General features: G+C 36.7%; 1 protein-coding gene across 5 annotated transcripts; it reads right to left on the reverse strand.

Moving 5' to 3' along the window:
- Positions 1-28: 28 nt before the first annotated feature.
- On the reverse strand, positions 29-16345 carry tnip1 (TNFAIP3 interacting protein 1). 5 transcript variants are annotated; one of them, XM_079479562.1, is made up of 18 exons: positions 16296-16345; positions 12309-12478; positions 11457-11606; positions 11286-11374; positions 10738-10800; positions 10046-10240; positions 9853-9947; positions 9477-9612; positions 8570-8662; positions 7988-8053; positions 6792-6923; positions 5968-6096; positions 5385-5510; positions 4679-4804; positions 4465-4546; positions 2781-2968; positions 2375-2459; positions 29-1786 (listed from the first exon to the last, which is right to left on the reverse strand). In XM_079479562.1, the coding sequence occupies exons 2-18, from the start codon at positions 12451-12453 to the stop codon at positions 1725-1727; spliced, it is 1962 nt and encodes a 653-aa protein (XP_079335688.1). In that variant the 5' UTR covers positions 12454-12478; positions 16296-16345; the 3' UTR covers positions 29-1724. The 5 variants fall into 5 exon arrangements, with proteins under 5 accessions (XP_079335688.1, XP_079335689.1, XP_079335690.1 ...); XM_079479563.1 differs by having other exon boundaries at positions 16300-16319; XM_079479564.1 differs by lacking the exon at positions 16296-16345 and adding an exon at positions 13439-13505 and having other exon boundaries at positions 2781-2966; positions 4466-4546.
- Between the last annotated feature and the right edge of the window lie 4 nt (positions 16346-16349).

The following is a 16349-nucleotide window of genomic DNA, read 5'->3' on the forward strand; positions in this document are numbered from 1 at the left end:
GTTCTCACACAAAAACATCTGGAGGTTTAGACAGTTGGAATATATTTATTGTACTAATCAATTACAAAAGTTCCACAGGAGATATGCTTTCACCCACTGAAAGAAAAGGTCATTCCAAAAGCACAAAACTGCCAACCAGTTAATAAAGCACACATCTCAGAGTGCAATCCAGCTCACAGACATTTCAAGTTGAAATCACTCATTTGAACTCCATTGCGTTCATCAAATTCCACATATTCATAAAAGAAATGCCTAACTATTTTGTTTACATTTACATGACAAATATCACAATGTTTAAAAGCAAATGCTTGCCGTTGGGAATATTTTGTGCACGTACAAACCTCTTGCGTTTGGTTTAAAGCATCGGTCTACGCAGTTAGAGACACTGTACACATGTGGAAAAACAGCCTTCATGATGGCGGACGATCGGATAGCGAAGATATGATTCTTACCCTGATCATCTAGTTCCAAACATATAACATGTTTGTGAGTGCAACATCTGATCCCATCGCAAATCAGTCATTTGTTTATTTGGTTTATTTTCTCTCCTGATTCTTTCTGACGTTTCAGGTCAAATCAAAAGCGAGACCAATGAAAGTGGGCTGTGCTAATGACATATTTATTTATTTATTCTGGCCCACTTCTTGTGATTGTGCATATGCACAAAGACACAAACTCACATCCTACAATCTTCCAGTAGCTACAATATGTAAAGGGAGACACAAAACAATACAAAAAGACAACATTACTTTAGACAATAAACCACACTCAGTTGTCAAAACAATAGATTATAAATAACTTAACTTCCATTTGCACATTGGGAATAATGTTTTTAAACACTGAATATTGAACAATATTAAGCAAATCTACCATGTCACGTCTGGCATCTGTTTACTAGGACCAAAAAGGTCCTCTCGTAATTATAAGTAACTAAAAGATCAACAAGCCATAGGCATAAAAGAGTGAAACCACAACTGTGTTGTTCTTATTCTAATAAATGAAAAGATTTAACAAGTGTATATGGCTTCAGCAAATAGTGGGGCAGATAACCGGTCAGAGGGTAACATCACCCAATGGTGACATGCACATGGACATATTCATCTGTGTGCGACCATTCCAACCACAGCCAATGAATGAATCGCAAATCTAATCAGTCATAGTTAACTATTGGACATTTTGAAGACAATTCACCCATAGAGTTATTAACATTTAGAAAATGTTTTATCTTTTCTCAAATTGTGTTTTTATATGTGATTTAAGGCTCAATATAAGTTAACCGCTATTATAAATATACTCTGACTGAAAGGTAATCGCCTTATACAGTAATGTAACAGTATACAGTGATTTTTTATTTAATAGTGGTCGATCATGACTTTTTTTTATTTAACTCTATAAGTATATTGTGTGAAAATGACATCCAATCGTTCTATCTATTAAATAGCTGACTTCAATTCCTGCATAGAATTATACAAAGCAGATAATTTAAACTTCAACAATCGTAAAAAGGTAAAATAATAAATGTATATATATATTCTTAATTTGCCAGAACAGTGTTTCACAAACAGGATTATAAAACTTAAGTTTATAAACAACATTTGTATCAGTGGTATATATTTATGTATATATATACAGTAGGAAAAAAACAATAGTTCACACCATGCCAACTGAAAATAAACTGTGTCATGCTACTAGCCATGAGCCATTCCAGGAGAGAGAATGTGTGTTTAGTGCTTTCCAGGATCTATGTTCTGACGCTCCCTTTTCCCAAATCCAGTTGCTCCCATTTCTGATGGAAAGAACAAAACAGGGAAATAAGTCGAGGAAACCACACAAACATTTTCCTTCATATCTGAAATGGCAATGTAGAGAGTAGAGACTTCAATAATGTGACATACCAAAATAATATAGTGTAGAAGAATATACAGCATGAAATAATGTAGAACAGGCACTTGTTTTTACTATTAGAATTTGCTTGTATTTAAAAACCTTAAATAATATTACTATGTCAGTGGACAGTATTTATTTCAGAGGTGGAAAAATAACAATATTTTAAATTGTATTTTATGTTTTAACCTGCAGAGTAATTTGAACTTAAAAACAAGCAAAAAGGAAATGAATCTGGGTCTATTGTTATGTTTTAAATGGAGCGTAATTAATAACACTAACTCAAATGTAAACTTAACTACATAAGGTTTGTACGATCATTGTGAAATCGGAAGCTTATTCCATCTGGTTCTCAGTGTCGTCATCAATTGAACTGCCTCCAGTGGAAGCTGACTGATTCAGGCTGAGCATTTTAAATATCACCGGGTCAGACTTCTAAAATAAAAAGATCCTTCTGATGCAGAATGAAAATATGGACATTGATAAATACCTGCAGTTTCTGGCGGGGGTCTTGCCGTGTCCGCTTGTCCTCTGGAACCACGTGGCTGTGGGAATGATGACTGCCATGGAAAACCCTGAAAACACAAATACATAAATAATCATGACATCATTGCACAAACTCCTATAGACGTCTTCAGAGAACAATGGGTTCGATGTCTGTCCTCTTATGCACGTGGACCCATTGTTACTGTCAATAAAAGCCTGTTTTTACAAATCAACACCTCCACATATTTCTAGTTGTAAACTAGAACCTACATTTCTGTGTGTTAAAACCGTGACGTTTTAAATATGTGACTCAAAGGTTGAACGTTAGATAATTCTGGACAGAAATCAGCAAATTAAAACTACACCCCCGCACCAAATACATCAAAATCCAGATTCAAATTGACACTCACAGGGTTGATGGGCTGAAAATCCCTGCCGGGTGCCGTACTGATGTTAGGCATCCTGGGGGGGAAGTGTATGGGCCACCCTTCAAGACCTTGATGGCCCACTTGAACAAACGGGCCGCAGTATGGGGGGCTCATAGGTCCGTTGGCCGTGCCAGACGTGGGGTCAGACGTTCTCCTTTCCTGTTGCCCCTCCGAAACATAGGAAAATAAAACTAAAATGAGTCTCACTTGTCTACAGTTCAAGGAATGTACAAGATTTGTTGATAACAGTGTAAAAAAAAGTTTCTTGAACAATTCTGCAGTGCTGATTTTCTTTTATGTCATAGCTTACAAGTGGGCACGGATTGTTTTAGGCTTGTCCTCCTTTTTTATATGTTAGACATTCTTTAAGATTTCAAATACACATCAGAAATTCCTTAAATAAAGAAGCGATAAGAAGTTGATGATGGTTAATTTAAAACATCGAAACAAGTTTACATATGACGCTGACACAGATTACACATTCTGTTTGCGTGCATTTGAGTCCACGCGTTCACACAGGTTTCCCTCGTCCACTATTCACTGTGTTTAGTGTCCACTGTGGATGCTGTAGGCTACTTTTTCTACACAATGTTCTTTAAAGATTGTTCTTGTGGCTGTACGTTTTTCATTAGTAATTGTTGCCTAAGTCTAAGATTAAACAATCTGCACGTTATTATTATTTTTTAATTGTTTAGATTCTTCACGTTTTCATTTATTTTCAGCATGTTGTTCGCCGTTGCAAGCAGCAAAGCATCTCGGTTTAAAATAGTGCCCCTTTACTGTTGTGGTGATAATAAACGTTAAACTAACATTGCGATATGCTTAAATCGTTGAGTTGTTTTCTTTATTAAAACAAGCCAAACGTAGTCAACCACCGTCTCTAGCCGCTTGGTCGACTCTTTAAAAAAACAAAATGTTGAATTTACCAAACAAAAAAAATGCTACCAAAATGTTTCTAAATAAATTTAAAGGGAAAAAATATATATCTAACTACTTTGCCTCTAAAAAACAAAACAAAATTATTTTAATGGCTGCAGTAGTATTAGTAGTAGGCTGTGTAATGGGATACAAAAAAAAAACGGGCTCAGAATTCTGATAAACTTGTCGGGCAGGGTCGGGCTTCGATTTAAGGCCCGTGCAGGGCTCTATTAGTCAAAAAACACAAAAAACAATCAAATAAACACTTCTGAGGTTTAAACTTTATATGTTAAATATGTAATATGTTAAACTGTTGTTTTGAGATTGGTGTTATGCCAAAACCTTGTAATTTCTACGTACGAGTAATAATACCAAAATGTATGAAAATATTTTTCAGTTTTTTGTGAAGACCGTTGATAGTAAAATAATTTTGAGTGATTTTCACATTCAGCATGTTAAACATGTTTTTCATAAAGAAAAAAGCTTTTTAAAAACGTGTTACTTTGTGTAATCCGTATTAACAGCATTTTAAAATATTAGCATCATAGACGTTAAATATATGGGAGTCATAAATTGGGTCTCATTCTCCTAACTATTTTCCTATATCGTGAACAGAAACATCACATATTCAGACACTAATAAGAGTGAATGTTGAGTGAAATGAAAGTGAATAATTGAGCAGCAAATCCAGATATCGCTATGAAGTGATGTGGTCACAAGGTGGCGCCAACATGGCAAATGAGAGTCACCTGCTTGTGTTGCATCTGCAATCGCTCCAGTTTACACCTCTCTGCCCGTTCTCTCTGACACTCATTCTGTGCTTGATGAAGCTGAAAAACAGATTCAATTCAAAGACCATTCTAAAACTCTTCACATCCAACCTGTTATTCATATTCTTTTATAGGAGTTATTTCATGGGTCAGATCAGGCTATGGGTTTATTCAGGCTATGGGTAAGCTGACCTGATTGGTCAGATTGGTCATTTGACCCTGTAGCCTTTCCACCTGCCGCCTCAGATCTTCTTTCTCTTCGTTCATTCTCTCTCTATCGCTCCTTTCCTTCCTGAAGTCCTCTTCAAAGATTTTCACCTGAGAAAACAAATCAGATGAGAATGCAGACCTTTAGCAGATATGCAAACCGTATGACTCACCATGAACCCTGACACACTCATTCCTTTCAAAGCATGTTTGATATATGAGGTAAACTATCAACTAATCTGTTTCAATGAGCGAATCACAGCTCCTAGAAAACCTGAGAAAAACTGACGAAACAAGAAATCTAGAGGATGTTCTGAGGAGTTCATTTTTTGAGCTCCTAGAACTACAACAGGGCTATATAAGCATATAGTGCAGCCTATATATTCTCAGAACAATCTGTTTTTGAAATGACTTTTAACCAGCTGGTTCCAGGAATGACATTCACATAGGCAACCACCGGTGTGGTTCATCATATGAAACATTCCACTAACATCTGACAACCAGCAAGTGTTCAAATACTTTTTTCAATCTTTTACTGGAACAGCCTGTTTCTTATAATCTAAACAACATTTTGTCTCGTTTCTTCTGCCTGAAAAGGTGCGCACCAATGCTACTTGCTTGGTATTTTGAAATCTAATACAATGAGATTTGTAAGTGCTCAAAGACATATAACATCATCATATGTAAGCACCTGCTCCTTCAACACAGCTATCTGTGTGTGCAGCTCCTGCTGTCTCAGGTTGGCAACACCTTCTCCCAGGTTCATGCCTGGCTGGGTGGAGGATGGCGAGTGAAGGTTCAATGCTTCCTCTAATGCCTAAAAACAATACCTGGTTTAGAATAGTGTTTGCTGAAATGTAATATTTATTTAATTCACCTATTGGCTTATTATCAAAGTGGGTGTATAAAGAAATCAAATCACTGCCAAAAGTCATAGTGAGGATTGTCTATTTTATGTGAATATGGTGCCACACTATCTATGGATATTGTACAGAGTTGTATCATACTTCATCTTAAGTGATTTATTTGTATTACTTGAGATACAATATCAAACCTAAACGTTCATCTTAACAATTACATTTTAGAGACACACTCAATAGGAAAAATGTCACTAGACACACTGTTTTTATTTACTGGTAAACCTGATAAAACAGTTTAAATAAGGGTCTTTCTAATTATAACACGATATACCGTAAACCGAACTCCATAAACAAATAGAAAGTCCCTGTTGGGACAGCTATGATGTGGGTGAACGTGTGATTTTGGCTACTGACCCTGTTGAGCCGTTGAATCTCTTTTTCCTGGTATTCTCTCTGTTTAGTAAGGGGAAGCAACTGATCCTGCAGGTAACGCACCTTTTGTTTCAACTCACATGTCTCTGAGGTTAGGCATTCCTTTTCACCCTATAAAAATAAACAAAACATAACAGCAGAGCACAAGTTATATATCAAACCAATACACAACGTTCACATAAGAGCTGTCAATTTCACTAAATTGTATATAATTCTTTATGTGATATAAAAAATAACCAATTTGAGATGCCAATATGTCCAAAGGAGACTGTGCTGTGCTGTTTTTAATTGTTGGTTTACATAAAAGTCTGATACATGGCTCTGGCTATTACAACTTTCCGTGTTTGTGAAACCAGTCATCATATGACAGCCAAGAGCACTCAATTCAACTATGAGGTGGGTTAAATTCAGCCTGAAAAACTGGTGCTTCCCGAGAGAAAACTGAAAGTGCTGAATGACTGTTTAAAGCTTAAGGAGCTTCAATGAGCTCATCAGTCACAACTATTGGCTAAACATTACATTAAGTGTTCATAGAGGGTGACATAAACTTAGTATCTAGACTTTTGTATTAACAATGAGAAGTCTAATCTACAATGTACCTTCTTCCAGCCAGAAAAAGACTAGGGAGGCCTAACGAACAAGCAAATAACAAGTTTGTTTCTAAGTTTGGTTTACTTTCTGAACACTGTGTACGAAAACAATACCATAAAAAGGCATGGTAAACAGCACGTGAGGATGCTTTCTGATCAGATTTCTGTACAGCATAAGTAGAAGATAAATAGTCTGAAGCAGAGATTGTGGAGTACCTGCACGTTGTCGATCTTAGACTTGGCGAGGAGAAGTTTTTTGTCATAGTCTCTCTGTCTCTGCTCACGCTCTGCCTCGAGTTCAAGAACAGCTTTCTGGGAGTCAGCGAGCCTCTGCCGGAGGTCAGTAATCTAGAGAAAGAAAAAAATGTGAAGTGGTCAAACTTATGAAGCTTCTTTCTGTAAAATGGCATCAGATACATTTCTAAACTCCTAAATTCAGGTCTGTTCCTTCCAACAGTTCATTCCAATGAGCATAAAGGTTATATTTTATTACAGCATCCTGGAGTGTATCTATCAAAAGTATAATAGTCTTTTTATAGTCGCATGATATGTTTAATGATAGCAAGATCACAAAAATCATAAATAGCAAAAATGGATGGTTGACTATTTTTAACCAAGTTGCCTAGTCTGCACAGCAAAACCAATTGAAAAGCTGCAAATAAAACCTCATCCCATATATATTAAATTATCTACTTTTGCATTATAGACCAGGACTGAAACGACACGAGGATGAGTAAGTAATGACAGAATTTCAACAATTTGGAGATACCGATCAGTCGTCTAGACTGAAAAATTCAGACAGCCCACCGACTGGTTGATTCTATAGTATTGCACCCCCATACAAACAACAAACAAGGTATGCGGTTTTTGTTCCATTGCTTTAAGATCAATTATTATCTCCAGTGACGTGGAGGATGTGTTTTTTTGTGCCCTCTATTAGCCCGAGCAAATGCAGAGATGCAACGGTTGTCGCTATCGCTGAGCAGTGAGATCACACTGCTTTGCAACTTTGGCCAGCCCCTACGGTGAGCCACAAAGGAAGGTGAGGGAAATTCTACCAGAGGTGTGACGGGAGGGGCCTGTGGTCTGGTGTGACACTCACACAAAGCTGCTTTCCATTCCTGTGCCTTGCGTTTCCACTGCCACCCAAATGCAGTAACGGGTCGCTGCCCTGCGCTTTACACAAGAATCGCATGTAGTCGTAGTGATTCATATGTAACAATCTCCCACCTCCATTCAACACAAGCCGCACTTCACGGACCGACTCACTAAGCAATCGACGTTTCTAAGTAGGGTGATTCATTCCTTTTATGTTCTTATGTCATGCTTTCCAGCAACAAGATGAGACACAAAGGTTACAAGGCCAACTGGAACATATTTATAGAATATTTCTAGCGTAGTTTGTAGTATACCTTCTGCTCGAATTGTGCCTTCATAGAATTCCACTGAATGTCCCACTGTTTGTTCACCTCCAGTACCTGAGAAAGGTCAAACACTGCAGTTTACACATTCAGCAAATGGGAAATTACGACTTCTTTGAAGGATCAGTTCACCCAAGAATGAAAATACTGCAAAAAAAAGTTATTACAAACCTGTATAAATTACTTTGTTCTGCTGAACACAAAGTAAGATATTTGAAAGAATGTCAGCAATTTCTACTTCTTGGATATTGACTACCAGAGCAGACATTTTTTTAATGGTGGTCAAAGGTGCCCCAAAACTTTCTGAAATTCTTAAACATATCTAATTTTGAGTTTAACAGAACAAAGAAAGTACAATGGTAATTTTCTACTATGGTAGTGAACGACGTCCTAGAACTGAAAATTGCTGACATTCTTACAAATGTATTTTTTGTGTTCAACAGAACGAAGAAATTCACATAATCAAGTTGTTCCAAGCCTGTGAGTAAATGGTGACAGAATGTTAATTTTTGGTTGAACCGTTCCTTTAAAGCAGGAATGATGAAAGCAGGGGTGGTCTAAAGTAATACTTACATCTCTTCTCTGTTTCTCCAGAAGCTTGATCTTCTTCTCGTACACCTCCGGATCCAAGGTTTTAGATGGTGTTTTTTCTGCAGCTTTACCAGACTGTGAATGTAGAAAAATATTATATTCATATTATATTATTGACTACATTCAAGTCCTTGGTACTGAAAATGGTTTTAAAGGTCTTAATATTTCTAATATTTGCTAAAAGTTTTGTATTGTGACAATACTATTTTTTTCTTTTAATGAGGTGGAATAAAACTAAATACAAGGATTGAAATCATAAACTCAATTCAGCCAATCAAATGCTCCATCAAATAATAACCGACCAATACATTAATTAATTACTATTAATAACCATCAAATCTACATTAAGCTTGTGTATTTTCAACAGAATTTAAATTTAATATATATATAAAATCTTCCTCCTAGACCTCAGACTGAAAACTAAACACACAAATCAATCAAACCAATTACTAAACTATTTCAGAATTCTCCCATCACAATACAAAAAAAACAACCCCAAGGCTGCGTAAGAACTTTAACACAACGTACATGAATTGTTCTTTAATATTTAGTCACATAGTGAAGAAAGGCCACAATTGAGGAACTTAAAGAAAAAAGACCATTGAGGAAGGACAATTTTCATAGCCGGTGTGGCATTCCCAACACTAATCTAAGTAGCGTGAATGACTCAATAAGAAGCTTCTCAATTTAGAAAACCAGAGACCAATTTACACGCTGGTGCTTTTCAAAGAACTCCCACAAAAAAAGCCTACAAACAAAAAGACAACACCTCCACATCACCAGCGTAAGAAGGAAATGAAAGACAAAAAATACCCCGACACAAATTTAGAACGACACCAGGAATTCTACAGCGATGTCAACTGACACAGAGGTAGAAAAAAGTGCCCACCTGCTGATTCACGGTCATTTCCACCTTGGTTTTGGCTCCCTCTTCTTTAATCTGCTCCTCCTTCGGGTTTGGCTGCTCGCTCGGTGCTAGCTGGGGCCCTCCATTGACCTGCTCTTTTAGTTTCAGGTTCTCCTGCCTGTCCAGAGCACATAAAACCAAAACCAAAGCTGAGTTATTAGTAACAAAGGGCACATGAGTCTACATAAACACAGAAACGTCATATCAGGTACAGGAAAGCAACAGATGGAAAGACCCCTCAGTTCCAGCACAGCAGGAAAAACTGACACTACTTGGAGATTTTCTTTTGTTATCAGAAGTTTACTTGCATGTATGAACATAAAAAAATCAGCACAGTAAAATATGAAAACGACATTACCTGAGCTGTTCCAAATCACGGTTGCGGTACTGAAGGTCCTCCTCCATTTTTTTTCTGAGCTCATTGTTCTCTTGTCTTAACTGTTCACAAAGCATCTAGAAATGCCAATGAAGAAGATGATAAAAAGATGAAGTAAAATCTCGTAAATTACATCATGGCAAAACACAGACCTTAAAGATTCGCAGAAGCTCACCTGTAGAAGAGATGTTCTCTGTTCATTCTTTTGAACTTTGGATGATAGGTGGTGGAACTCTACAGCCATGCGGCCTAGATGAGCAAGCAACTGGTTGGGGTTGGACTCTTCAGCAAACACGCTAAAAGAACTCTCCAGTCGGCGGAGTTGACTAGCCAGCTCAAGGTTCTCCTGTGGCACGTGCATCACTCCAGCCTGCATCACAAAGCAGCGTTCGTAAATACGTGCCTAAATCCTCTTTCCTGAAAAAACCCTGACATGCAATACCCAACAACGGGAACATCTACTCTTCAGTCATCATCTACCCTTCACCATACACATGCCAAAAGTACACAACAAAACCATAAAGTGAAATAGAACAAATCCTTAAATATCTCTATACTGAGAGTTCTTGGTTTGTAACTTTACCCAAAGTGGTATACCGCACTCTCACACATGAGTTTAAGTCTATCTGCTTACTAACTAAATCCTGGAGTTTCCCTTGTGACTCATCCCGGGAACAGCCTTATACAGATTTGTTGATTCCTTAAGATGAACAAATCTCTGATAAGGAAGGGCAGTAAAGAAACAGCTGAGCAACTACGATGACTGGAATCTGTGTCACTGGTGTGCCCGTTCACAAGCGGCAGGATGCAGAATGTTTAAAACAGTTGTTCACAAAGGCCTGGGTTTCCTAACATCCTAAAACTCACCGATTGGGTTTCAGGGGCTGTCTTCCCTTCCATATTAACCACCTCAAACTCTGATGAACTTTCCTGTAAACAGAAGAATTCACAGTGTTGCAACACTTTCTGACAGTAAGACAACATCAAAACAAACCACAGCCTGCTGTTCGCGTAAAATGAAAATGGCCAGGAACTCACAAAACTGGAAGTTACATTCCCAGAATATGATTTTCACAACATGAAACAATAGCATACAATTAGAGGTGTTAAACGATTAAACACGATTAATCCCATCCAGAATAAAGGTTTGTGTTTATATATTATAAGTCTCTGTAATGAGCGTATTTATTTTGTATTTATAAATACACATGATATAAAAATCAATAAATGTTTACATTTCTGTTTAATTATATATAAACATAGGTACATACATGTAAATATTACCTCATAATATACATGTACGTGTATGTTTATAATACTAAATAAATATTCACAGTATACAGGCAAAACACATCCACATACAAAATGAACTCAAAGGATATTTGACAAATGTATTTCAGTAGCTAGCTACTTACAGTTGGCTCTGGTTGTAAAGTATTTCCAGGTAAGCAGTCTCGAGATTCTTGTCTTTCTGCTGAGGAATGGCCGTGATGTTTTCCATGACCTAAACAAATCACAATCATATAAGATCCAGTCTATCCAGACTCATACTCATCAGGATCTGAGCTAGTGTTTTGTATCCATACCTTGTGTGTCCGTCTGAACCGGTGTGCCCATGCACAGGCTGGACGCAAAGCTGGTCGCCGAGGACTTCAGGGCTTCATTATCCCTCACCAGTTCCTCAACCCTTTTGCGAAGCTTCGCTGCCTCCGACTGAGACTCCTCTAATAGGTCTCCTGCAAGTCACGGGAAATTTAAGAATGTGTTTTAGGACAAACAAACATAATGAAGGCGTACCTGCTCTTAGCCAATTGATTGTTAAATTTTACAGATGAACAGTGCCAGCTGCCAAAAGCAGAAAATCTGGAATTTCTTCATTTTTCTATATTTAACCAAACAATTGAACCATGACTCAAATTCAGCAACGTCAGACACCTATTAGAACTAAGATAGGTGTTATGGTGTCTGAAGGTGGAATGAGCAACATTTATGGTATTTAAACGCAGGTAACTTTAGTATCATATTTAGGTCACAACATACTACAGAACAGAATTTTTGATATGGAAAATAGGATCAATATAAGTTTGTGTTTACATAATATATGTGTGTGTACTGTGCATATGAATGTTGTATTTATGCACATATTTAAGAAAAATATGAAATATAAACATCGATATATCATATTCATTATTGGTAAATATAATAAAGTTTAAAAACACAAAATAAAAATGCACAGAACACAGACATATATTATGTAAACAGTGAACACAAACTTTTATTCTGGATGTTCGACAGCCCTAAAGGAAATGAATAAGGTGAATACTTATAACAGCCAAATACTGATAGCACATACATAAGAAGACATCTCAGCCAAACCGGTCTGATCAATCAGCTTCTCAAAAATCATAAAAGGTTTGATGGGGGTACAGATCCCTCACCTAAACTCTTGAGACCTTTCATTCTCTCCCTCAACACGGTGTTTTCTTCTAGGAGCTGTCTGTAGCCGAGGCTGCTGGCCTCTTCTTTCACCAGGCAATCACTCCCACCGGGGTCATAGATGCGATACGGGCCTTTTCCCTCCATCACTTACCAAACATACTTCCCTGTACTAAAAAAACATCAAAATCAGAATCACAGATGATCATGTGTGTACGGAGGGTTGAACAAAACCCTTCATTCATTGCCGTAATGAACTGAAGGCATTGAAGGCGAGTAAAGATTGTTGATTTGCAATTCAAAAACAGACATTTGAATAGTGACATCTTGGGGATTTCTCAAGACTCAATGATTTGAATGTCTTCTATCTCATAACTAAAATGAGCCGTTTTAGAAGTCATTATGATATCGAAAAACAGTGGACAGAGTTTTTCATCCTCTTTTTATTAAAGACATGAACATACCATGTACCAATGTCAGAAAAACGAGTTCCTGACGTCTATACTACGTTCTCTATAGTGACAAACCAAAACCAGCAAATAAAATAACGTTAATATGCCAGAAAAAAACAGCCACCAACCTTCACAGCAACTGCTCACAATGTGCGCCCACCCAACACACGAACTAAACCCTTTCGCTTTCCTTACCACGACAAAACATGTTTAAACAGCTTCCTTACTGTCAGTCTCAACGTTGGGCAAGAGGAAACCTTATCTAGCGGATAGTGTTTATCTCTGATCCCCCGAGCTCTGTATCACCAGTCACCAATGACTTCACCTAACAATACGATCTCAAACACACAGCTTGACCACCTTCAGCGTTTATTTAACCATAAGCCAAAAACCCCTTCCCACAGAAGGATGAAACCAACACATTATGTATTACAAATAAATGTCTCGCTTTTAGAAATACAAATATTATGCTTCGATTAGCTTAGCATCCGGCTAACGTCAGGTGATATGTTTATCGGGCTAGCAGACAAAAGCTTTCACGCTAGCTTTGCCTACGGCTAACCGATATACGCGTAACGTCTTTTTTAAAAGTGCACAACGGAATGCCACACGGTAACGGCTGAAAATGACTAGATTTTGTGTCCGTTTGGGGATTTTACAAGAAAAAATTAGCTCTGTACCTTGACGGAGACGCGTCTTTGATCGGCCGAAGGTTTGCGGAAGTGGTTCGCGAATCGAGCCGGGAAATTCCACCCCGCGAGCAGATGTAAACAGAGGCGCGTTCACGCGCGCTGAACACAGACACGACTGTGATCATTGAGGTACACTCAGTCATTTTGACTGAATCTTTTAAAAAGCGGATAAAACTAGATAAACAATCATTTCATTTTATTAATGTAGGTCATACGTTAGATAATTAATGGACATATCTGGGATCTATACAATGGATCATGCAACAAATAACAAATAGTGGTTGGTTAATAGTTATGTTAATTAGATATTATAAAAATACTTAAGTACTTGATACAAAAATACTTAAATTACTTTAAAATATATATTTGTAATAAAAGTGATATACACACAGATGAAATGCCTGCAAAACTATCTCATGAACATGGATCTGATATTGTATTGGATAAAATGGAAACTAATGGCCTTTTGTGGGTCTCCTCTGGTAATGTGTAGGATATGTTGGTCGGATGATATGCGATGTGAATTAATACAACACTATTTCATCGCATAGGAATAAGGCCGCGAGATAACATAGAATAATTTGTTGTAATGGAATCATGGAATGGAATTCAGCAGGGATAAAGATGCCAATTTCATTAATGCCTGAATTTAAGGTATAGTTCTCCCAAAAAATATGCATCCTCATAATTGTTTATAACCTCCTATATGACCCTTTTTCTGTGAAACATTTAACATTTTAAATGGGGTCAACGACACAAAAAACACTGAAAGCTATTAACTCACTTTTACAATGTTCTGGTAACTTTTACATGCAGGTATTAGGTTCTAGGTGTTACATCCGAAATAACTTCTATGCTATATCGACCATCGATTTGTAAGCCATGTAATAGAAACATATAATATACTTTGTAAGATTTGGCATGGAATGGACAACAAAACAACAAAATAAAGTTTTTACGAAGATTTACATAGAAATTTGTTCCGATTGTGTCTCATGAATTTGCCCTTTCACCTCTAAAATCTTTTAAAAAATAAATCATAATTGTCCATGGTATGGCTTTAAACGAGGAATAATGTTCAGAAAGGTAAAAGGGATACTTCACCCAAAAGTGTTCTGTCAACATTTACTCACCTTTGCGTTTTTCCAAATCTGTATAAATGTATTTGTTCTGATAAGTAAAATACTAATAATTTTTTTGTTATGTTGAACACAAAAGAAGACATTTTGAACAATGTATGATAGCTTCAGTTTAACAGTTCTGTTGTGTAATAGATGATTTGTCATTATTGGCTAATTCTGGAAGCTTTCATCTTAGAAACTCACTATACGTGAATGACTGTATTATTTGTAGATTACCAACACTTTAAGAATGTTAAACCTAAACATTTGAGTAAAGTGTCTAAATATCTGAGCAAGCATGATTCAGGTATTGAAATATGCATTAGAAAGTAGGAAGTACAGTCATGAGTCAGTCAAGTCGTGTACTTGATTGAAGACTATCATGTTTGGAATTTCTGTACAGTTAGTAATCAATGATTCCTAAAACAGTGTCGTGACAAGATCAAGATTTATTTCCTGTGAATTACTCACCAGTATTTTCACTATACTTAGGTAGAACTGTTTTTAAAGACACTTTTACTGACCACAGAACTGGATAGAGGTACGTTTTTGGCCCCTGAGAGGAGCCTAATGGGAATTTATTAATCATAAATGTCGATTTGAAAATATTGGGTAATACATTTTTTTGGTCACATGCCTTCTGAAATTGGTAAACAGTTGTATTTATAGTCCATCAAGTTATTCCTTTACAAAAACCTACACCCAAAAGTATAGTAAAAGTATGTAGTGGCCAGGGTCCAGAGATTTTCAAACTGAAAGTGAGAGTGACCTTTTTGTCAATTATGGTGACCCAGCCCCAAAATGTGACCTCTGCATTTAACCCATCCAGAGAGTCGTGAACACACGCACAGCAAGTCGTGAACACGTAAACCCAGAGCAATGGGCAGCTATCGCTGCAGTGCCCAGGGAGCAAGTAGGGGTAAGGTGCCTTGCTCAAATGCACCTCAGTTACCCGCCTGAGGATCGAACCGGCAACTTTCTGGGCACTAGTCCGACTCTCTAACCATAGTCATGTTAGAACTGATCTAATAATTGTCAGGACAGGACATTAAAGCCAGTTTGTCACAAACCATAAAGATTAACCAAACATCCTCTTAGTGAAAATTACCCTCCACCGAAAAATAAATGCTGACATCTTGTGGAAATGTATTACTGTGGTATTTTAAGATTGCAATTACAAAAATAGATACCGTTTCAAGTTTTAATATAATTCATCTAAGAATCTGTTTCAGAATTCTGAGTGGTTAACTACAAAAATTAAAAATAATTAAATATATATTATGTAAAATACATTATGTTTTTGGTAATCAACTGAAAAACATATCCATTTAAAGAAAATGACATTAAATTAGTAAGAAAAGGCAATTTAATATTCTCTGTTTAGAGAAATATGCTAACACGTTGTTTAAATAAAAAAAAGATACATATACTGTATATATATATATATATGTATATGAAGAGTTTGGATCTAAAATAAGATTACTCTGTTTTCAACATTTTATCAATATATTCAATATATTACTTTAAACACAATTTTCTCTGAGACTTCATCATCAAAAACAAATGCCTTTAACCGAAGCATTTCATCAAATGTAAATGCAATGATTTACCAGTTCCAATTTCGAAAGTCTTAAATTTAAATAAGCAAAAACATTTAAAATGATTTCCATTATTAAACATATGTATTAGACAACATTTAATATAATCATGGTTCAGTAACTCACCTACACATTATAGTTGTGTCCGAGAGGCGTTTTTTAAGGAAACTAAAGGCAATG

The sequence above is a fragment of the Barbatula barbatula genome, assembly GCF_947034865.1.
Source record: "Barbatula barbatula genome assembly, chromosome: 18".
NCBI lineage: Eukaryota > Metazoa > Chordata > Actinopteri > Cypriniformes > Nemacheilidae > Barbatula > Barbatula barbatula.